This window comes from Rhipicephalus microplus, chromosome 9, assembly GCF_043290135.1.
Source record: "Rhipicephalus microplus isolate Deutch F79 chromosome 9, USDA_Rmic, whole genome shotgun sequence".
NCBI lineage: Eukaryota > Metazoa > Arthropoda > Arachnida > Ixodida > Ixodidae > Rhipicephalus > Rhipicephalus microplus.
The window spans coordinates 75412954-75429206 of record NC_134708.1 but is presented as its reverse complement, the minus strand read 5'-3'; the positions used below and the strand labels follow the sequence as shown (position 1 = coordinate 75429206).

General features: G+C 43.7%; 1 protein-coding gene across 1 annotated transcript in view; it reads right to left on the bottom strand.

Annotated features, from left to right (window-relative positions):
• Positions 1-16253, bottom strand: part of Cont (Contactin) — a 50759-nt gene that overhangs the window by 12860 nt on the left and 21646 nt on the right. Inside the window, exons 13-20 of the mRNA XM_037415167.2 lie at positions 13977-14134; positions 12567-12687; positions 11730-11896; positions 8573-8693; positions 5564-5719; positions 4142-4386; positions 1909-2073; positions 915-1112 (exon numbers count right to left, since the gene is read on the bottom strand). Of these exons, the coding sequence (XP_037271064.2) occupies positions 915-1112; positions 1909-2073; positions 4142-4386; positions 5564-5719; positions 8573-8693; positions 11730-11896; positions 12567-12687; positions 13977-14134 (1331 nt within the window). The remainder of the gene's footprint in view (positions 1-914; positions 1113-1908; positions 2074-4141; positions 4387-5563; positions 5720-8572; positions 8694-11729; positions 11897-12566; positions 12688-13976; positions 14135-16253) is intronic.

Genomic DNA, 16253 nt, shown 5'->3' with positions numbered 1-16253 from the left:
ATTTGCGAGTAGGTGCAACAATGAAATGCTTCGCATTTAAAAGAGGCTTGCATCATGCCTGCACCTGAAATCCAGATACAGATGACTGCTCATACCATCAATAAGAGTGATGGGATGCTCCCGAGAGTGTACCCTTGCTGCTTACGTCACATATTTAGGCGTACTTAAATAAGCTGTGCTTTTCTTATAGCTTTTATTGTGAATAAGGCTCTCTCCCATATCGGGTGCCAAAACATCAGTAAACTGTTCTCCATGGGTCGGTGTATTCTTTCGCGTTTACACTAAGACACAACAGTTAAGCCCCGTCTCTTTTTGCACACCTATTCTAGAAGCTCACTGTAGTTACAGTTGGAAGAGAGACTTTTCAAGCTTAGCTTATTTTTGTGATGGCCGCACATTACTGCTGTCAGTTTCCATGACTTGGCCAGGTTTTTCAGAAATTCCCTGACTTTTCCAGAATGGTCCAAATTCCCTGACTTTTCCAGGCTGGTAGACACCCTGAGTAATCATGACATAAATTGAAAAGAATCAAAGTGGACGAAAAAGCATCCTTGCCCTATTAAGGAATGAACCTACGAGCTTCAGACAACACATCTGACGCTCTACCAATTGAGCTATGGAAGCATCACTCTCCTGTTCACATTACTGGGCCTTCCCTGGCATGTAACAGTGTGTTAGCCAGTGCCACCCGTAACCATGACACTGAGCGTGGAACACCCTTTTTGCCAGCAGGCATCGTGTAGTACGTGTTCTTTTAAAAAGAGCTGGCAAATGATCAATAAACAAGGAACATAATTCATTGTGATCGCCTCACACTGCACGAAGCAAACAATCACAGTATGGGTGACACAAACTCGCAAGGCGGTTGCCCGATTCGTGAAACTAACAACGTGTCACGGGGTGAAAGCACTCACTCGGTGACCAATAAGGCGCCCACGGATCTTCTCCCGGGTAATGTCCAGTGGGGTCCAGGTGACATTCAAAGCGGTGGAATTGTGCGGCACGGCGTAGACGCCAGAGGGCTGCACCTGAGGCATGCCCTCGGCTGAATAGACAATCTCCGGCTCTGAGATGGGACCCTCGCCCACGACGTTCACTGCCTGCAGCTGGACCTGCATAGAGTAGCAATGAACACCATGACTATCAGGGCTAACAACAGCAAGCCTCAAGTGCCCATACCCAGTGGAATTACGGAACACAAAGCTTTCCTCTCAGACAATCTCAGAATGTCGGCGTAAACTGTCGTCACACCTTTAGTCGGTCAAAACCCTGATTAATTTTTTGTGAGGCAGTGGCCTAGTCAACAGACTAAAATGCTCCCACTCCCTTTCTCTATTCTTTAGCATGCCTGGTTTTTGTCCATAAAAAGGCCTTGAGAACCTCTAAGTCTTTTGATTGCCAAGAGTGACAATTCATGTGCCAGTTTCGGTCATTTCAAATTTCTACACGATGAAATCAAGGCACAGATGGTGACAACGGCCACATGCTTCAGTGGTCCTCGCACAACACTTCTCCAGCATGTCCCACCAGATTCTGTCTGCCAATACACCAGCCAGCACACGTGAAACCCCTTTTTTTTACTCCTGATGAATTCTTCTTTAACAGTACCTAATTGATCCAGCACAGCTAGATGGCCTACTTGAAGTATCAGTTGCAAAAGTAAAATACTACATGCTTTCTACGCATACGCATACAATGTCATTCATTGGTTGCTCAAGCTTGAACGACACAGAAGTAATCTAGCAAGCGGAACGCAATCGCAATGCGCAAATTGCCAAGGCAAATATGCCACTGCCGACCTCAGCGTCCATAATTTGCCGAAAAATTCCCACAATGCTCGGCGATGAGAAAACTCGGCTACAGCCTAGAAGACTAATGCCAAGCGCACTCGAGGTTGCCAGCGCTTACCTCGTACGGCGAGAAGTAGTTCTCCTCGCCAACGGGTACCACGTACAGGCCCACGTTTCCCAGCTTGCGGAGGTCCTTCTTTCTCGGCTCGCTTCGGTCACCGGACGGACGGTAATACACGCGGTACCAGACCTCCGGCGAGTTCCACTCCTCCGGCGACAGCGGCTGTGAGAAAAAAAAAATGTAGCAAGAATCCTGTGCTGTCACCGACTCCCGTTTCTTCTCCATCAAACTGTAGAAATACAATGAACAGTCTAAACAGCCCGTAGCGCAGCTTATCAATGAAGTAGTATTCTCTTATAAGCCAATTAGAGATAAAATGCTGCTTTCCCCTTTGCACGAAGGGAATAGTCAAAACGTTTTCGGCATATTTATTTATTTATTAGAATACCCTCAGGGCCCTAGGGCATTACAGAGAGGGTGGGTACAACATATATAACACACAAGAAAAAAAGACAAAATAAAGAAACAAGTATCAGATGCGCAAATCAGGAAGGCAACATAAGTCAACTAAAAATGTATAAGAATTCAAGCACATACAAGACAAAGATAGATAATGGAAACTGCGTATAGTTACAAGCATTGCTGAGAAATTGCAGTCTTGAATAACAAAGGGTCTGTTATTGATACAACGGAAGAGGGAAGGTGGTTCCAATCGGCGGCTGTTTTCGGTAAGAAGGCTGCTGAAAAAAATTTGGTGCGGCAAAACGGAATGGCAACCTTATGCTGATGATCAATGCGCGATGAGTGGTATGACGGTTGTGAAATGAGGTCTCGCTTCATAGATGGATTGTGAAAAAATATCTTATGAAAAAAATGCAGTCGCGCCAGTTTCCTCCGGACAGTTAAATTGGGTAGGTCAAGGTTAGATTTCATTTCCGATATGCTAGCAGTACGGGAATAATTAGAACAAATGAACCGAACTGAGCGGTTCTGAACAGATTCTAACGCGTTAATTAAATTTTGCTGCACGGGATCCCATATAGCGGACGCGTACTCAAGCTTTGGGCGAATTAGTGATCGGTATAATAGAATTTTGAGGGACAGCGGAACGCGAGAAAAGTTGCGGCGTAAGTATCCTAGCGTTCGGTTAGCGTTATTACAGATGTACATAAAGGTGGGATGCTCAAAAATGACAAACTACAGCAGATTCAAACTCTTACAACTAAAGCTTTCCGTTAATTCAAACGAATTTCAAATTTTGGTTGTCTCATCACGTTTTCTCTGTACTTTAAAGCTGTCTGTTTAAATCAAACTGCTCTACTGCATAGATTTGCTTAATTCCCACTTTGTGCCTGTCTGTGCCACAAAACCTCTGCCGCTTTTGTTGGTTTCAACTGAATGTTTGCGTTCTTATCACTAAGACGCAAGTAAAGCCAACTGCAGACCTACAAAGTAGCCGAACTAGCCAAACTGCATACACTAATAACCACGTATCGATTGAAAGCAAAGGAGAAAAGAACGAGGCAGTGTGGCCTGAGTAGATTGCCCGCCAACCACTTCTAAATGAAAGCTAGCAGATAAGGTCATTAATGTTGAGTCGGACAAAGAACCGTGCCCTAAAGCACCTCCTTCTTTTATTCAGGAAAGAAGTGGAAAGTGGAGGGTTCATCTTTCTTTGCTAGATGCAATATTAACGAGAACTAATAGACAATGATGCCACAGAAAGTATAGGAGATGTTATATGTAGCAATTCCAATGTAAATCTGAAGAAAATGCAATAGCGCATACTTCAGAGGCGACAGACAAGAGAATGCGACACACCCTTGTCTGTCACCTCTGAAGTTTGTGCTATAGCAGTTTCAATGAAGTACCAATGAGTTCGAACGTGCACTTTGCTAAGTAAATGTAAAGAAAAACAAGTGAACAAAGAGATGACCTGCTGCTGACAAGGACCGAACCTGTGACCTTCGGATAACGTGCCCAATGCTCTACTAACTGAGCGGTCGTCCCTCCGTCCATCTTATGGGGTGGACAGGGGGATTCTCTCGTTAAAATGCTCCTACAGTCACTTTTGCCACAGTAGACCAGTGTAATGAGAAAATGGTGCACTAATTAAAAAACAAGAAAATGAGGTGTTTTTTGCCAATATACCATGAGCTGTCAAACGGGGCGTGTGGAGAACTACAATTGCAGGTTTTGCATATCATCAACTTCTCAGATTTCCTCCCGGGAGTGTCATCTAATTCCGACGCCGCCAGGTTTTGCTGTTGTCAATGGAATGCAAACTCACCGTCCATGTGATGGTGAGCGAGCCTGCCTTGCCTCCTCCGCCGCCGACGTTGCGCGGGGCAATGTAGGGTCGGTCTACAGCCGTGTTGTACTGCGGGCTGGGATCAGACGGTTGACCAACCCCCAGAATATTGGCAGCGGTCACCCGAAACTCGTATTTGCTCCATGGTGATAACACATTGCCAAGCTCCACTTCCCGCCGGCCTGATGCTTGGTGTTGCTTTGAAGGTGGGGCGTACGTCACATCTAAAACAAACATGTCACTTAGTACACTCAAACCTTGGTATAACGAACTCGGTTATAATGAAATATTGGTTATAACAAAGTAAATAAAGAATAGCCTTGAAATAGTACCTTTATAATGAAGTTTTGAATATAACGAACTTATTTTGCTGCAAGATGCAACTTTGTTGTAATGAGATTTCAGTGAGCTTTGAGTGTATTTCTTAATGAAAATAGACAGTTCAACTCGCCAGGTATTGCAATAAGATATTAATCTGAGCTGAGTGGCACACAATCAAACTTGAACAAAACAGTGCTAGTTCTGTAAAAGTTTGTTAATTCGCACCTCCTTAATTCAATTTTGTGGCGATTCGAACTAAGTGGCACAGTCTAGCCAAGCCCTGTAGAAATCCCATGTATTAAAAAGCTCCCTAATGCCCATGCAAATAAAATCTCTCACAGATAATTCGAACAAACCACTGCAATAACTAGCCAGCTCTGGTGGTCAGCTTCCCGTACTGATTGCCAGGTGATGCAACATGCTACACTCGCGGACAACTTACAACTTTTCTTCGCGATGAAGAGAAAGCTACAGGGATGGAGCTTCAGCAAAAGTACTTCGATGCAAAGTAGTTCGGTTCGGCGAGCGTCTCGTACCACTGTGGAAAGTGATGGCTGCGCTCCGTCAGCGTTGCATAACAAAGCAGATGCCGCTTAGCGTTTGAAGCACACTTAAAAGGCTGGACTTATCATGCGTGCACAAACGCAAAGTGTTAATGTATAAAGTGAAATGCAAATATCTCACAGGTACGTGTTGTTTCAAAGAGCTACATGTACAAAACAGAGGACCGATTTTTGCATTTTAGATAGAAAATACCGACGCACTTGGGGAACTATATTCATTGGCAGTAGAATATGCGTGTTTGACTGTTTGCCAATGTAGCCTTCGCTTGAATGCCAAGAAAAGTTGTCCACAAAGACAGCCTCCACTTCACTTGCAATTGAGTGATCATGAAATCAGTAAGCCAGCACAATTTGCACAATTCCCGTCTTTTTTTTTTTTCCCCCTCTAGACCGTGGGCTGTACAATGTTAACCCTTCATTGAAACACGGGCCTACATTTTTTCTGTTTTTTTTTATTCGTGCATGGTACCCTTCTGTGACAACATGAAACGAAGGAAATGTGGGGCATGATACTGACTCAGCAGTTCCCTCCAGGTGGCGTTATGGTTGGTGCGGCCCTCGATGGAGTAGCTTGTGATGTGGCTGCCATGGCTGGTTCCGTCGGCCCACTCTATGAAGCCGGAGGTGGCGTTGAACGAGTGCCCCAGCACTGCACCGGGCTGACCTGGGGGCCCTGTGACACAGAGGTCACGCAAGCAGAGAAGGTCACATGGTAGCAGGGCGACCCCCAATTTGACCCAGCAGAAACCATAAGGGAGGATGCTACTCGAAGACACATTTATTTTTTAATATTCACTCTAGAGCAGTGTAACTACAGCTGCTGGTAGAAATTCTCCTGTTGATATCAAATATATAATTAGTTTTCTTGCGATTCGCATACTTTTAGTTGTGCAACATGACAACATGCCCCCCCCCCCCCCACTTTCCATCACTAAACTTCCATAATTTTTTACCACTGATAGTTCATAATGTCTCGAATAAAGTGTAGAATACAAAGAACTAATTAGGAAGTGCCTACAAAATATGCAATAGACGTGAAAAAGTACATATTTCTCCTACCCTAGTAAAGTTTACATAGAATCTTTATTATATGATGAAAATAGTGAAATTTGAACAAGATACTTGCATTTCTCATACTTCGAAAAAAATTTGGGCAAAATTTCATGCAGATTCAAGCACCAGAAGTAGTACCCGAAAAAAAAGGAGCAAATTGAAAAAAAAAAGGCATAATTTGTGTATGAGAAAAATGAGTTTTAAAGTTCAAATTGAATGTTTATTTATGATTATTGTCATTAAATGTTATGTAATTTACACACAAAAAAGAACAATACTCATTGTAGTGGCCGCTGCCACTAATATACACCCCCACCATAAGTTTGTCCCTCACGGCTCTTTCAAGCCGACTCCTAGCAGACATTTCTCTCATAAACAGGGCCATGAAACGTTCCCCAAACTTCTTTCACTCCATCTGGCAAAGCATGGTGCCGACTGTAGGCTAGGGATAAGTTCTACAGGACTGCAAAATCTAAACGAAGTCCAGTGTCGAGGGACATAACAGTGCCGATGACATGTTCTGGCCACTTTTGTGCCACATACCATCGTAAATAATGGTAATGTAATCCCTGCTAACTTCTCTCATTGTGAGCTCTTTCAACCTCACAAGATTGGCACAGATGGCATCCACTGCCGCGTCATGGACTTTCCGGCTGATAGCTGTGAATGACTTTTGATGCATTGGCTTTTGCAAGCCAATTGTCGCAAATCGAACCAGCTGCTCGTAGCCCAATCCTACAGAGCGGGCTGCCACAAAGGCTTTCACATTGACAGCACAGCTATCACACAAGCTACAGCTTTCTTCATCTATAATAGAGATAAACACACGAGAAAAGCGTTGTTCAGCTGCGTTGCTCTACAAGACATGGAACCCCGCAAGTAGGCTTCACAGCACATACAGGTGCGCAGTGGCCAATGGCGGTCCCCGATCCGAACCACGTGATTTAAAAGCCACTTGTGACACCAAAAACCACGACAAAAGCGCGGTTCTTTTCATTATTTCTTGTGCCACATCAGCGAGAAAAACTGTCATTATTTGAAGAGTTAGGCTCGACTCTGACTCGTGCGATCGACAATGGCGAGCGGCGGCGCATTATCAGAGGCAAGGTGCGCGAAGACTGCACACTTTGGACCTTTTAACAGGCACCTTGTGCTCTTTAGATGCAATTTCAAAGCATTGCCAGTTGAATCTCGACATAGATTTGTTTTTTGACAACAGTAGAGGTGATCTTACCAAAACAGGCAAAAACAAAATATCGGTAATTTTTAAGAAAACTCGCGTTTTTCGACCAGCATCTCCCCTTAAGCTCTAATAATTGACCTGGCTTGTGTAAAAAGAACTTGGGAAAACAAAACTCCTTTGCAGACAAGGTAGTTCATATCAGACTATCAATGTAATGTGCAAGGAGAAAAAAAGAAATGAAAGAAAAAAAGAAATGAAAGAAAAAGAAGACAGGACACGGTGCTGATACAGTCGCAGTCTGCGATATGTTCCGTCTCCCACCTCCCTTTCTCTTTCTGCATGCACAATATGTCAGTGGTTCAGCTCAGAACAAGTGCATGTTAGTACTGTAGAATATCGTTGATACATTCCCGCTTAATACGATTTCCCAGCTCCCACGTTCGCGATCTCGAAAACTAAAGATAGCCCCGTAAAACTGTGAGTGATACATTCCAGTCGATAGATTCCTGGAAAATACAAGTATTTGGCAGATACATTCAGCTCCGCTGAACTTACGTTTACGCTGGTTGTCCCAGCATTCGATCTTGAAATATTTGGGTTGCCTCGAGATTTCAATGCACGTGACCACAACAGCTAGCTCTGGTGCTGTCAGGACCGGAACTAGCTAGCTCACCTTTGGCTGCTAATGAGATGCCAGAAGATTGAAAATCAAGGAGTCCCTCAATGGTTTTTTTTTTTTTTTTTTTGAGAATCAAGTGTTTTTCGCCCTTGCCTCAATATGTATTTGTCAGCTTCAATTTTTACTGGATTTAGGTCGTATGTTTTCCCTGATCTTACATTTATGTTTTGCATTTTTTAAACGCATCAACAAGGTTCTATGGTAATTGAGGTTTATTTCTATTCACAATACGTTACACATCACATCACCAAGCACATTTTCTTAAAGGGCTGCACTGGTTTCAAATGCATAATTAAAAAAATATAGCAACAAGCTAATCACCTTCATTGATTATAGCACTACTACTGGTTGCCCCACACTCACTCATGCTGGTGAACGTACAGTCACTAAATAAATTCCCAGATGCACTGGTTGCATTTCAGCATGATTGACAGGGAAAAGGCACAAATATAACATGCCTTCAGTGCACATAAAGACACCCCCAGACCATCAACATTGGACAAACTTGACTGCCCAGCCATGCATTAGTGTGACAAAAAGTTTCAATAACGAAATAATTATACAAAAAAACTCTGAAGAAACACCTAACTGCAATTAGCAGGAATACTCACCCAAAACCAGCAGCTCAGTGTTGGAAAACACTTTGCCCACTGACGTCTTGGCGATGCAGGTGTAGCGACCAGCCTCGGCGAAGCTCACATTGTAGATGACCAGGTAGCCTGGCCGGTAACCCTGCATTTGGAATCGGTATTGATTGGAGTTAATCTTAAGGCCGCCCAGCTGTCTGGTGCATTGAAGATTTTTCCTTCAGTGTTATGTAATATTTCACTGTCTAATTATGTATAACAGGGGCGGTGTTCATTGGCACTGCCTGGAACCTCATAATAACAAAGTGACACCATACACAGGGGTGCAACAGCCAAATTGGAATTTGGAACAATTTTTAAGGGCAGCAAAATGTTACTTTTGGAACACTAACATCCCAATTTGGAGCAGGTTACAGGGAAAAAAGACATTCATTTTTTTATCACGAAAGACCAATTTTGGAGCACTTTGAAAAAAAAAAGGGGGGGGGGGGCTCAGATTTAGAAATAAATATATTTGTACAAGCCATTCAACATTTCATAAATCAGGCAGAGCGAACATGATCGCTGCTATTTCAAGAAAATTAGTATTTGCTCTAATCACCCCACACAGCGAACAATGATGAGGTCCACAGTAAAATTCACCATGCCTATCAAATTGTTTGACAGAGTGGAAAAAAACTGGTGCATAGTTTTGTTAGATTTTTTTTTGTGGCTGCAGAAATATCCTACAATCATTTTGCCAGTAACTTTTTTAGACATCAGCGATCCTATTAGTACTCACAATTATGCGGCGCATACACACATCAGTAATTGAACAAACTGTGCTGTGTTTAGAGACTATAAGCTCCTTCGGAATCTTGACACGCTTTTCCCCAGGCCATCCATGTACAGCGGCAATGACCGATTAGGCGGTTGTTTCGGCAGGGGCTAGATTGATTGATTGATTTGTGGGGTTTAACGTCCCAAAACCACTATATGATTATGAGAGATGCCGTAGTGGAGGGCACCGGAAATTTCGACCATCTGGGGTTCTTCAACGTGCACCCAAATCTGAGCACACGGGCCTACAACATTTCCGCCTCCATCGGAAATACAGCCGCCGCAGCCGGGATTCGATCCCGCGACCTGCGGGTCAGCAGCCGAGTACCTTAGCCACTAGACCACCGCGGCGGGGCAATACGGGCTAGAACAAGACCAAGAAATTTTCGAACCACTACCCCCTTCCCCCCAATTTTTTCTTTTTTTTTCATAAAGGGCTAGGTTTAGGGCCCAACTTCTCGGCTGGCTTGCAAGGCGCATTTGACCAGATATAGTAACAACGGCACGCGCCCGTTGGCCCGGCGACGGCACCGGAGATATCTATCGCATGTGGCGTTGCTATCACAACCAACATGGTCATGACATGAAATAATGCTGGGAGCATACAAATTCGACGTACTGCGAGTTTGTATGCTTACAGCTTTAGTTCCTAATGGTTCCTAACATGCCATGGTTGCGTTTGCTGATTAGGCAATTCATATTTCCCGCAAAGTGTTGCTGGTTACGGCAACACATTTTTGTATTGAGGATACATCGTCCCGCAGGTAGACATCCGCTGCGGTCAGCGAACCAACGGGTGCCCGTCGTCGTTACTTCATCTGGTCGATAGCGTTTCACGAGTGTCTTGGCCTGATGAGCAACTATCTTACACCGCGGTTTAGGGTTAGGGTCTGCCCGCTTGAATTTATTGATGACAGAAACTACAGGTGGCCAAAGTGCCCTTTATTTCTCACTCAAATTAGGGCAACTAAGAAAATTTTGAGGCTGGTCAGGTGCCGCCTGGTGCAATTTTGACAAATTTCATGGTTTTGGTGCAGCTGTTGCACCCCTGCTTACACAAAATTATGTTCGTTATATCCGATAACTCTTTATAAGGTATACAGTAGACTCGAGTTGTGATAATTTAAACTTTGATAATTGATGCTCTTGGTTAATTCAAACAAAACTAGATTTTTTGGTTGGCCCCCTATTCCATCTTTCGGTTAATTCATACTTTTTGCAGTTCCTATACCTGAAACATCTGCTGCTTTTGCACTACTATTTGAAAATATGAGTGCTTATATAATCCCAACAGTCTAAAAATGAAAAGTAAGCAAGTCAGGCTTTCAAGGAAACAAAGCTTTTCTAGCAAACAAATGTTTAAAATGAAACACACGCATGGTAAACCATGATGCTTCTCAACAGGTATAGAGAGCTTCGTGCTGAAGGCACATATAGCAAAGAGGCAGTAGGCAATTAAAAGGTCTGATCAGCAGTAAATGGCCAATAAACTTGTGGACTTTACAACTCTTCTTTCTGTCCATTGGGTGCAGTTAGGGTTTAAAAACACTTAAAAATTTTTTACATGTGATAAAGTCAATGTGTTACCTAGCCAGAGTCATATACCTGAGATATTCTGATATTTCAAACTTTTTGATAATTCAAACTTCTTGATAAAAGAACAGTCGACTGTATTCTTAACATTGTATCTATTGCAAGGGTATTCTTCATTTACTTCGCTATAACCGATATTTCATCATATCCAGGTTCGTTGTGCAGAAGTCTGAGTGTAGTTGGTAAACGTCCAATGCCATGAAGGTCGATAAACTAACATACTTAGCAGACAGCAGGCAAATTAAATATGGTTGGTAAAAATGGCATTGCTTTAAAGGGATGCCAATACCAAATTTCGGAGTTGACTTTACCGTGCCATCAAAACTTCCTGTACACAGAGATCGCCTTGAGCGAGTGCGAAGCTAATCCAATGTTAATACGTATTACACTTTGTCATTAAAGTCGATTTTCACATGGCACGCCTGCTGACATCGGCACTAGCATCACATCAAGCTAGAATGTCTATTCCAGGGAATCTACGAACCAGTATGGCTAGCCGTGACGAGGTTGGGCGCCAAAATATGCAAAATAGCTGCTTGTGCATTAACAAAGAAGCCAGAGAGCGGAGCAGTCGTGGAAACGGTCACGAAATGTCATGATAGGGTGCAGTAGAAGCCAAAAGTAGGGCACATTCAGGCTTACCACTATATTTTGAAGGCTCTTAGCTTGGCCTTTCATTTGACACAAGAAAACGACAACTAGAAATGTTAGTGTCAGTACCCCTTTAAAAGAGACAAGAAAAAATGCATCTATTCGTCGAGGTACTGACCACTCCGTATTGGGGCCACTCATGTGGCTGTATGCGCAGGTCATTGTGCAGCCAGATGTAGGACAGGTCGAGCATATGCGGCGCCAGCGCATGGCAGTGCAGCTCCTCCAGGCTCCCCACCGTGGCCACCACCTTCGGGGGAGGCGTTTCCACGCTGCGCGGCAACGCTGTAACAACATCGTTACGGGCTTAGGAAAAAAGCATATCGTAGCAGGAATCCACCATAGAAAAAGCTGGACACACACACACAATGCAAGAGAAGGGAAATTGTTGTCTGTTTCCCCGCCTTTTGATGTGTCCACGTGCTAAACAACTCTTACTCCCATAAATTGTAACAAGGAGACGACATTACGTCTAATGCAGCAAAAATTATGTTCAAATGCACAATTTTGAGGTGGTTTCGATAACCATATTCCATCTGCAAAAAAAAAACAAAGTTTCAGAGAGTGCATGCCAATCAGTGCTGGCACATTTGATTTCATTGTCCTGACAGCCTTGTCAGTCCTTCTAAAGAAGCTCTTTCAATTTCGATAAAAACTATTTCTTTGTGTTCACTGAACCTCCCGTAAGAGTACGAGTGAATTTTCTAGGACACTTGCAAAAACTTTAATGATCCTACACATAAAGTCATACCAATAACAACACCAACATGCTAGTGAATTTAGAAGTTCTCTACTCCACCTATCATTAATTGCACCTGGATGCCATAAAAATCATTTGGTAATGTGCCGCATGAATTTAACAGAAACTTTGGACCTGATATATACATACACTGTTGCTTCTTCACGCTAATGCTGCCAAAAGGAGCTACAACAGTGGACAGAAAAAGTCCCTTACACAGCACGACAAGGGCACCAGTGCTGCTGGCAGTGCCATATTGGTTCTTGACGACACACGTGTAGTTGCCCTCGTCTTCCCGCCGCACTGGATCGATCCGCAGGTAGCCATTGCTCAGCATCTGCACACAGCCAACAACATGCATCCAGCACATTTAGTACTTGTTAGGAGCTTGATCAGAGGGTGCGAGGATGTGAAGTAAAACAACAGCAACCAACCAGCTAAACTTGAACCTAGTTAAAGTAGTGGAAGGGGTAGCCGACATTACTGCTTTGTTATAGTTATTGTGGCCCTCTACCTTAATGTATGCCCTGTTGGGTTTGTGCACAAGTTCAAGTATTAAAAAAAAAGACTAACCAGCGTGAACTTACTTACAGTGCAACACCAGAAAAAATGCAGGACAGGGAAGGAGCAAAAGAGAAAGAATAGACGGCGCTGTAAAAAAAGCTGTGTATTTAACTCCATTATCGTGTGGTAGGGAGTACGTGGGACAAACGAAACGATGTGTGAATGTTCGTTTAAGGGAGCATGAGTTATCTCTTCAAGGGATCGCGCGACTTCATCTGCCGGAACAATGCAGGTTATGCGGTTGTCGTCCCATTTTTGAGAGAACCACCATCATCTTCAAGCATCCTAACCAGCTAACAAGAGAAATCGCTGAGGCATATCATATAAAGATTAGAGGTAGCAAGTGCGTTAGTGAACCATCCGTCACACTGCATGAAAAAGAGTTAAGTTATTTAGGCCAATTTTGTTTATTGCCATGAGTGTGATAACGCTACCTCTGTGCAACTCGTATTCTGCGCATGCTGTGATGTAGGCTGCCAGTACCTATATATATACTTTTCAGCCCGTTTTTTCCAATAAACAACAGTTGTGACAGCGCCGTCTTTTCTTTCTCTTTTGCTCCTTCCCTGTCCTGTATTTTTTCTGGTGTTGCGCTGTAAGTAAGCTCACGATGGATCCTAACCAACTGGCCCAACTTACCGTCTTACTATAAAGACTAACCAGTTCTGCTTCGTAGACGCTGATGAAACAGCAAAACTGGAGGCCTTCCCTTCATCTGGCTATTGGATTTGGCAATGGTTTTTCTTTGTTAGGCACAATAATAATGAGAACTAACAAACAACAATGCCAGGGAAAGTATAGAAGATATTACTAGCAGTAAATGTATTGTAAGCGTGAAGAAAGACAAGTGTACAATAAAACAACTTGCTGTGGGCAAGGACCGAACCTGCCCACACCAAGTCGAAGGTTCAGTTCCTGCCCATGACAAGTAATTTTTTCACCCACTTTTCTTTCTTGACATTTACATTACATTTACTACTAACAACATCCCTTATACTTTCCTAGGCATTGTTGTCTGTTAGTTCTCAGCAAAATCTACAAATGACAGCAGAGAGGACGTACCTGTGTCCTACCCCCAAGAGCAAAGGTGTAGCCGTTCTTTCGCCAAGTGAACTCCGGGTAAGGAGCCGCCTCCGGACGGCAAGGGATGGTGATGTTGCCTTCCTCGGCAGCGTACATCTCCGTGTCCAGGGGGTACTTGGCAAAATTGGGTGCCATGGCTGCGTATCAAGGCAAAGTGCCATACGCAATTTAAGCGAGAGAAGAGGTGGAACACGTACAGCATTTAGACATACACATTAAAAAGGATGTGAACAGTCAAGCTTTTGTTAATGTGAGGTGTCAAACGTGGCCACATTGAACCCCAGAATCCTGATTAACTATGGACCTGTGCGAATAATCAAGCGCTTGAAATATTGTAGCAAAAATGCAAGGCCTGTGTGGAACACGCAGCACAGTCACAGCAAAAGCTAGAAGAGTGGCCTTTTGGAGCCTTTTCTCAACACTTTTTGTGCAACTGCTAAAAGCACACTGCTGGGTACCCACTACGCCATAAATAATTATATTTGTGTAGTAGGCCAGCATTGAATATGTTATCCTTCATCATTCGTCGACAAAGAATTATGCCTGAAATCGGTAAGCGCCACAGTTAACAGGTGATCAATAACAAGTATTCTAATGGGTTGGAGCAATAAACGACTCACTCGTTACGCTATTCGCATTGTGTGATGCCTGGCTATTCCTTTGATCTTCTAAAGCACTTTATTACTCGCATTAACAAGATTCCTTTCCAGAAATCAAGCCTGCCTAAGGCCGGTTTAGAAATGAGTTCCAAGCACTGGCGTGGCTCAGTGGTAGAATACTTAGCTGGCAAGCAGCGATCCCGGGTTCAAATCCCGTTTTGTCATTGGTGTTTTTTATTTACTGCATTTTTTTTCCTTTCAATACTTATCAAGCACACCGGCGGCGGCGGTGAACAACTACGGCGCCGCTTGTTAAACTGCGTTCTGATGCTATAACAGTTTTCACTGTAAAAATTTCAGTTTTAGAATTCACTTTGATGAGAGTTCGTAATTTCTAAAATTTCAGTCACCCGCCAGAAAAGGTGGTTTCACTGCAGTGTGAAGTCACCACGTCGTAAAACCACCTATTCAAAGAAAATCCCTACTGTCGTGAAGCAATACGTTACCGTTAACTGTACCCATTACCTGCAGCCCAGTTAACATTTCTAAATCATCAAAAGCAATTACATAGGCTTATTAGGGCTAAGTATTGAAAGATTTAACACTTAATGCATTTCACCATTTATAACTTGGCCTACTGTACTAGTCCTGCTACTCATTGAATGCACAGCGAAATTCAATAAAACAACGAGCTAAAGTCGCCCCCCATCTTATATAGCGCTGTCTACCCGACAGTGCACCGCTGTCTGGCAACATGTGGCTTGCATGTGCATGAGAAGCTGGATACGGCGGCCATATTTGCACTCAAATCCAATAGCAGGTTTTTTTTTTCTCGTCTGTATTTTTTGTGTTCGTGATTTGCCTTCGATCTGTTCTAAGTTCTCGCTCCGCTTGACATTAAGTTTCATTTTTAGTAGTTTTTTTTTCGTTCACTGAATATGAGTAGCGGTACGAGAAGGCAGTACTCAGCTGCGTTTAAACTAGATGTTGTTGAGTTCGCAGAAGCGAAAGGGAATATGGCTGCTCAGCGCCGCTTTGGTGTAAAAAAAAAAGCGTGCGCTATTGGAGGGTGCAGAAAGGGAAGCTGCAGATGTGCAATTCTCGGAAAATGTCATTTCGTGGGCGAAGCGCAGTTCATCCGCAGCTGGAGAAAGCGCTAGGGAACTTTGTGTGGGAAGTTCATGAGTGCTCGCTGCCAGTGACCGTGCATACCACTCGCAGGAAAGCCGTGGAACTCGCTCGAGAAGCTGGGCTAACGAGAGAAGAGTTTCGTGCACCAAACTGTTGGGTGTGTCGATTCATGAGACGAAAAGGATTTTCTTTCTGGTGGCGCACATCCATCTGTCAGAAGTTTCCAGACAAGTTCGAGGACAAGCTTATAAACTTTCAGGGCTTCATGAACCTACTTCGGGAGCAGAACAACTACATGATGGGGCAGATTGACAATGCCAACGAGATCCCCGTGTGGTTTGACATGCCTTCATCGACCATGATCATGCAGCATGGCGCCAAGGATATGAAGCTGTTGTCCACTGGCAACGAGCACTCGCGCTTCACCGTCATGCTGGCATGCATGGCAGATGGTGGAAAGCTTCCACCCTTCATCATTTTCAAACGTAAGGCAATGCCGAAGGAAGTGTTCCCACCCGGTGTTGTC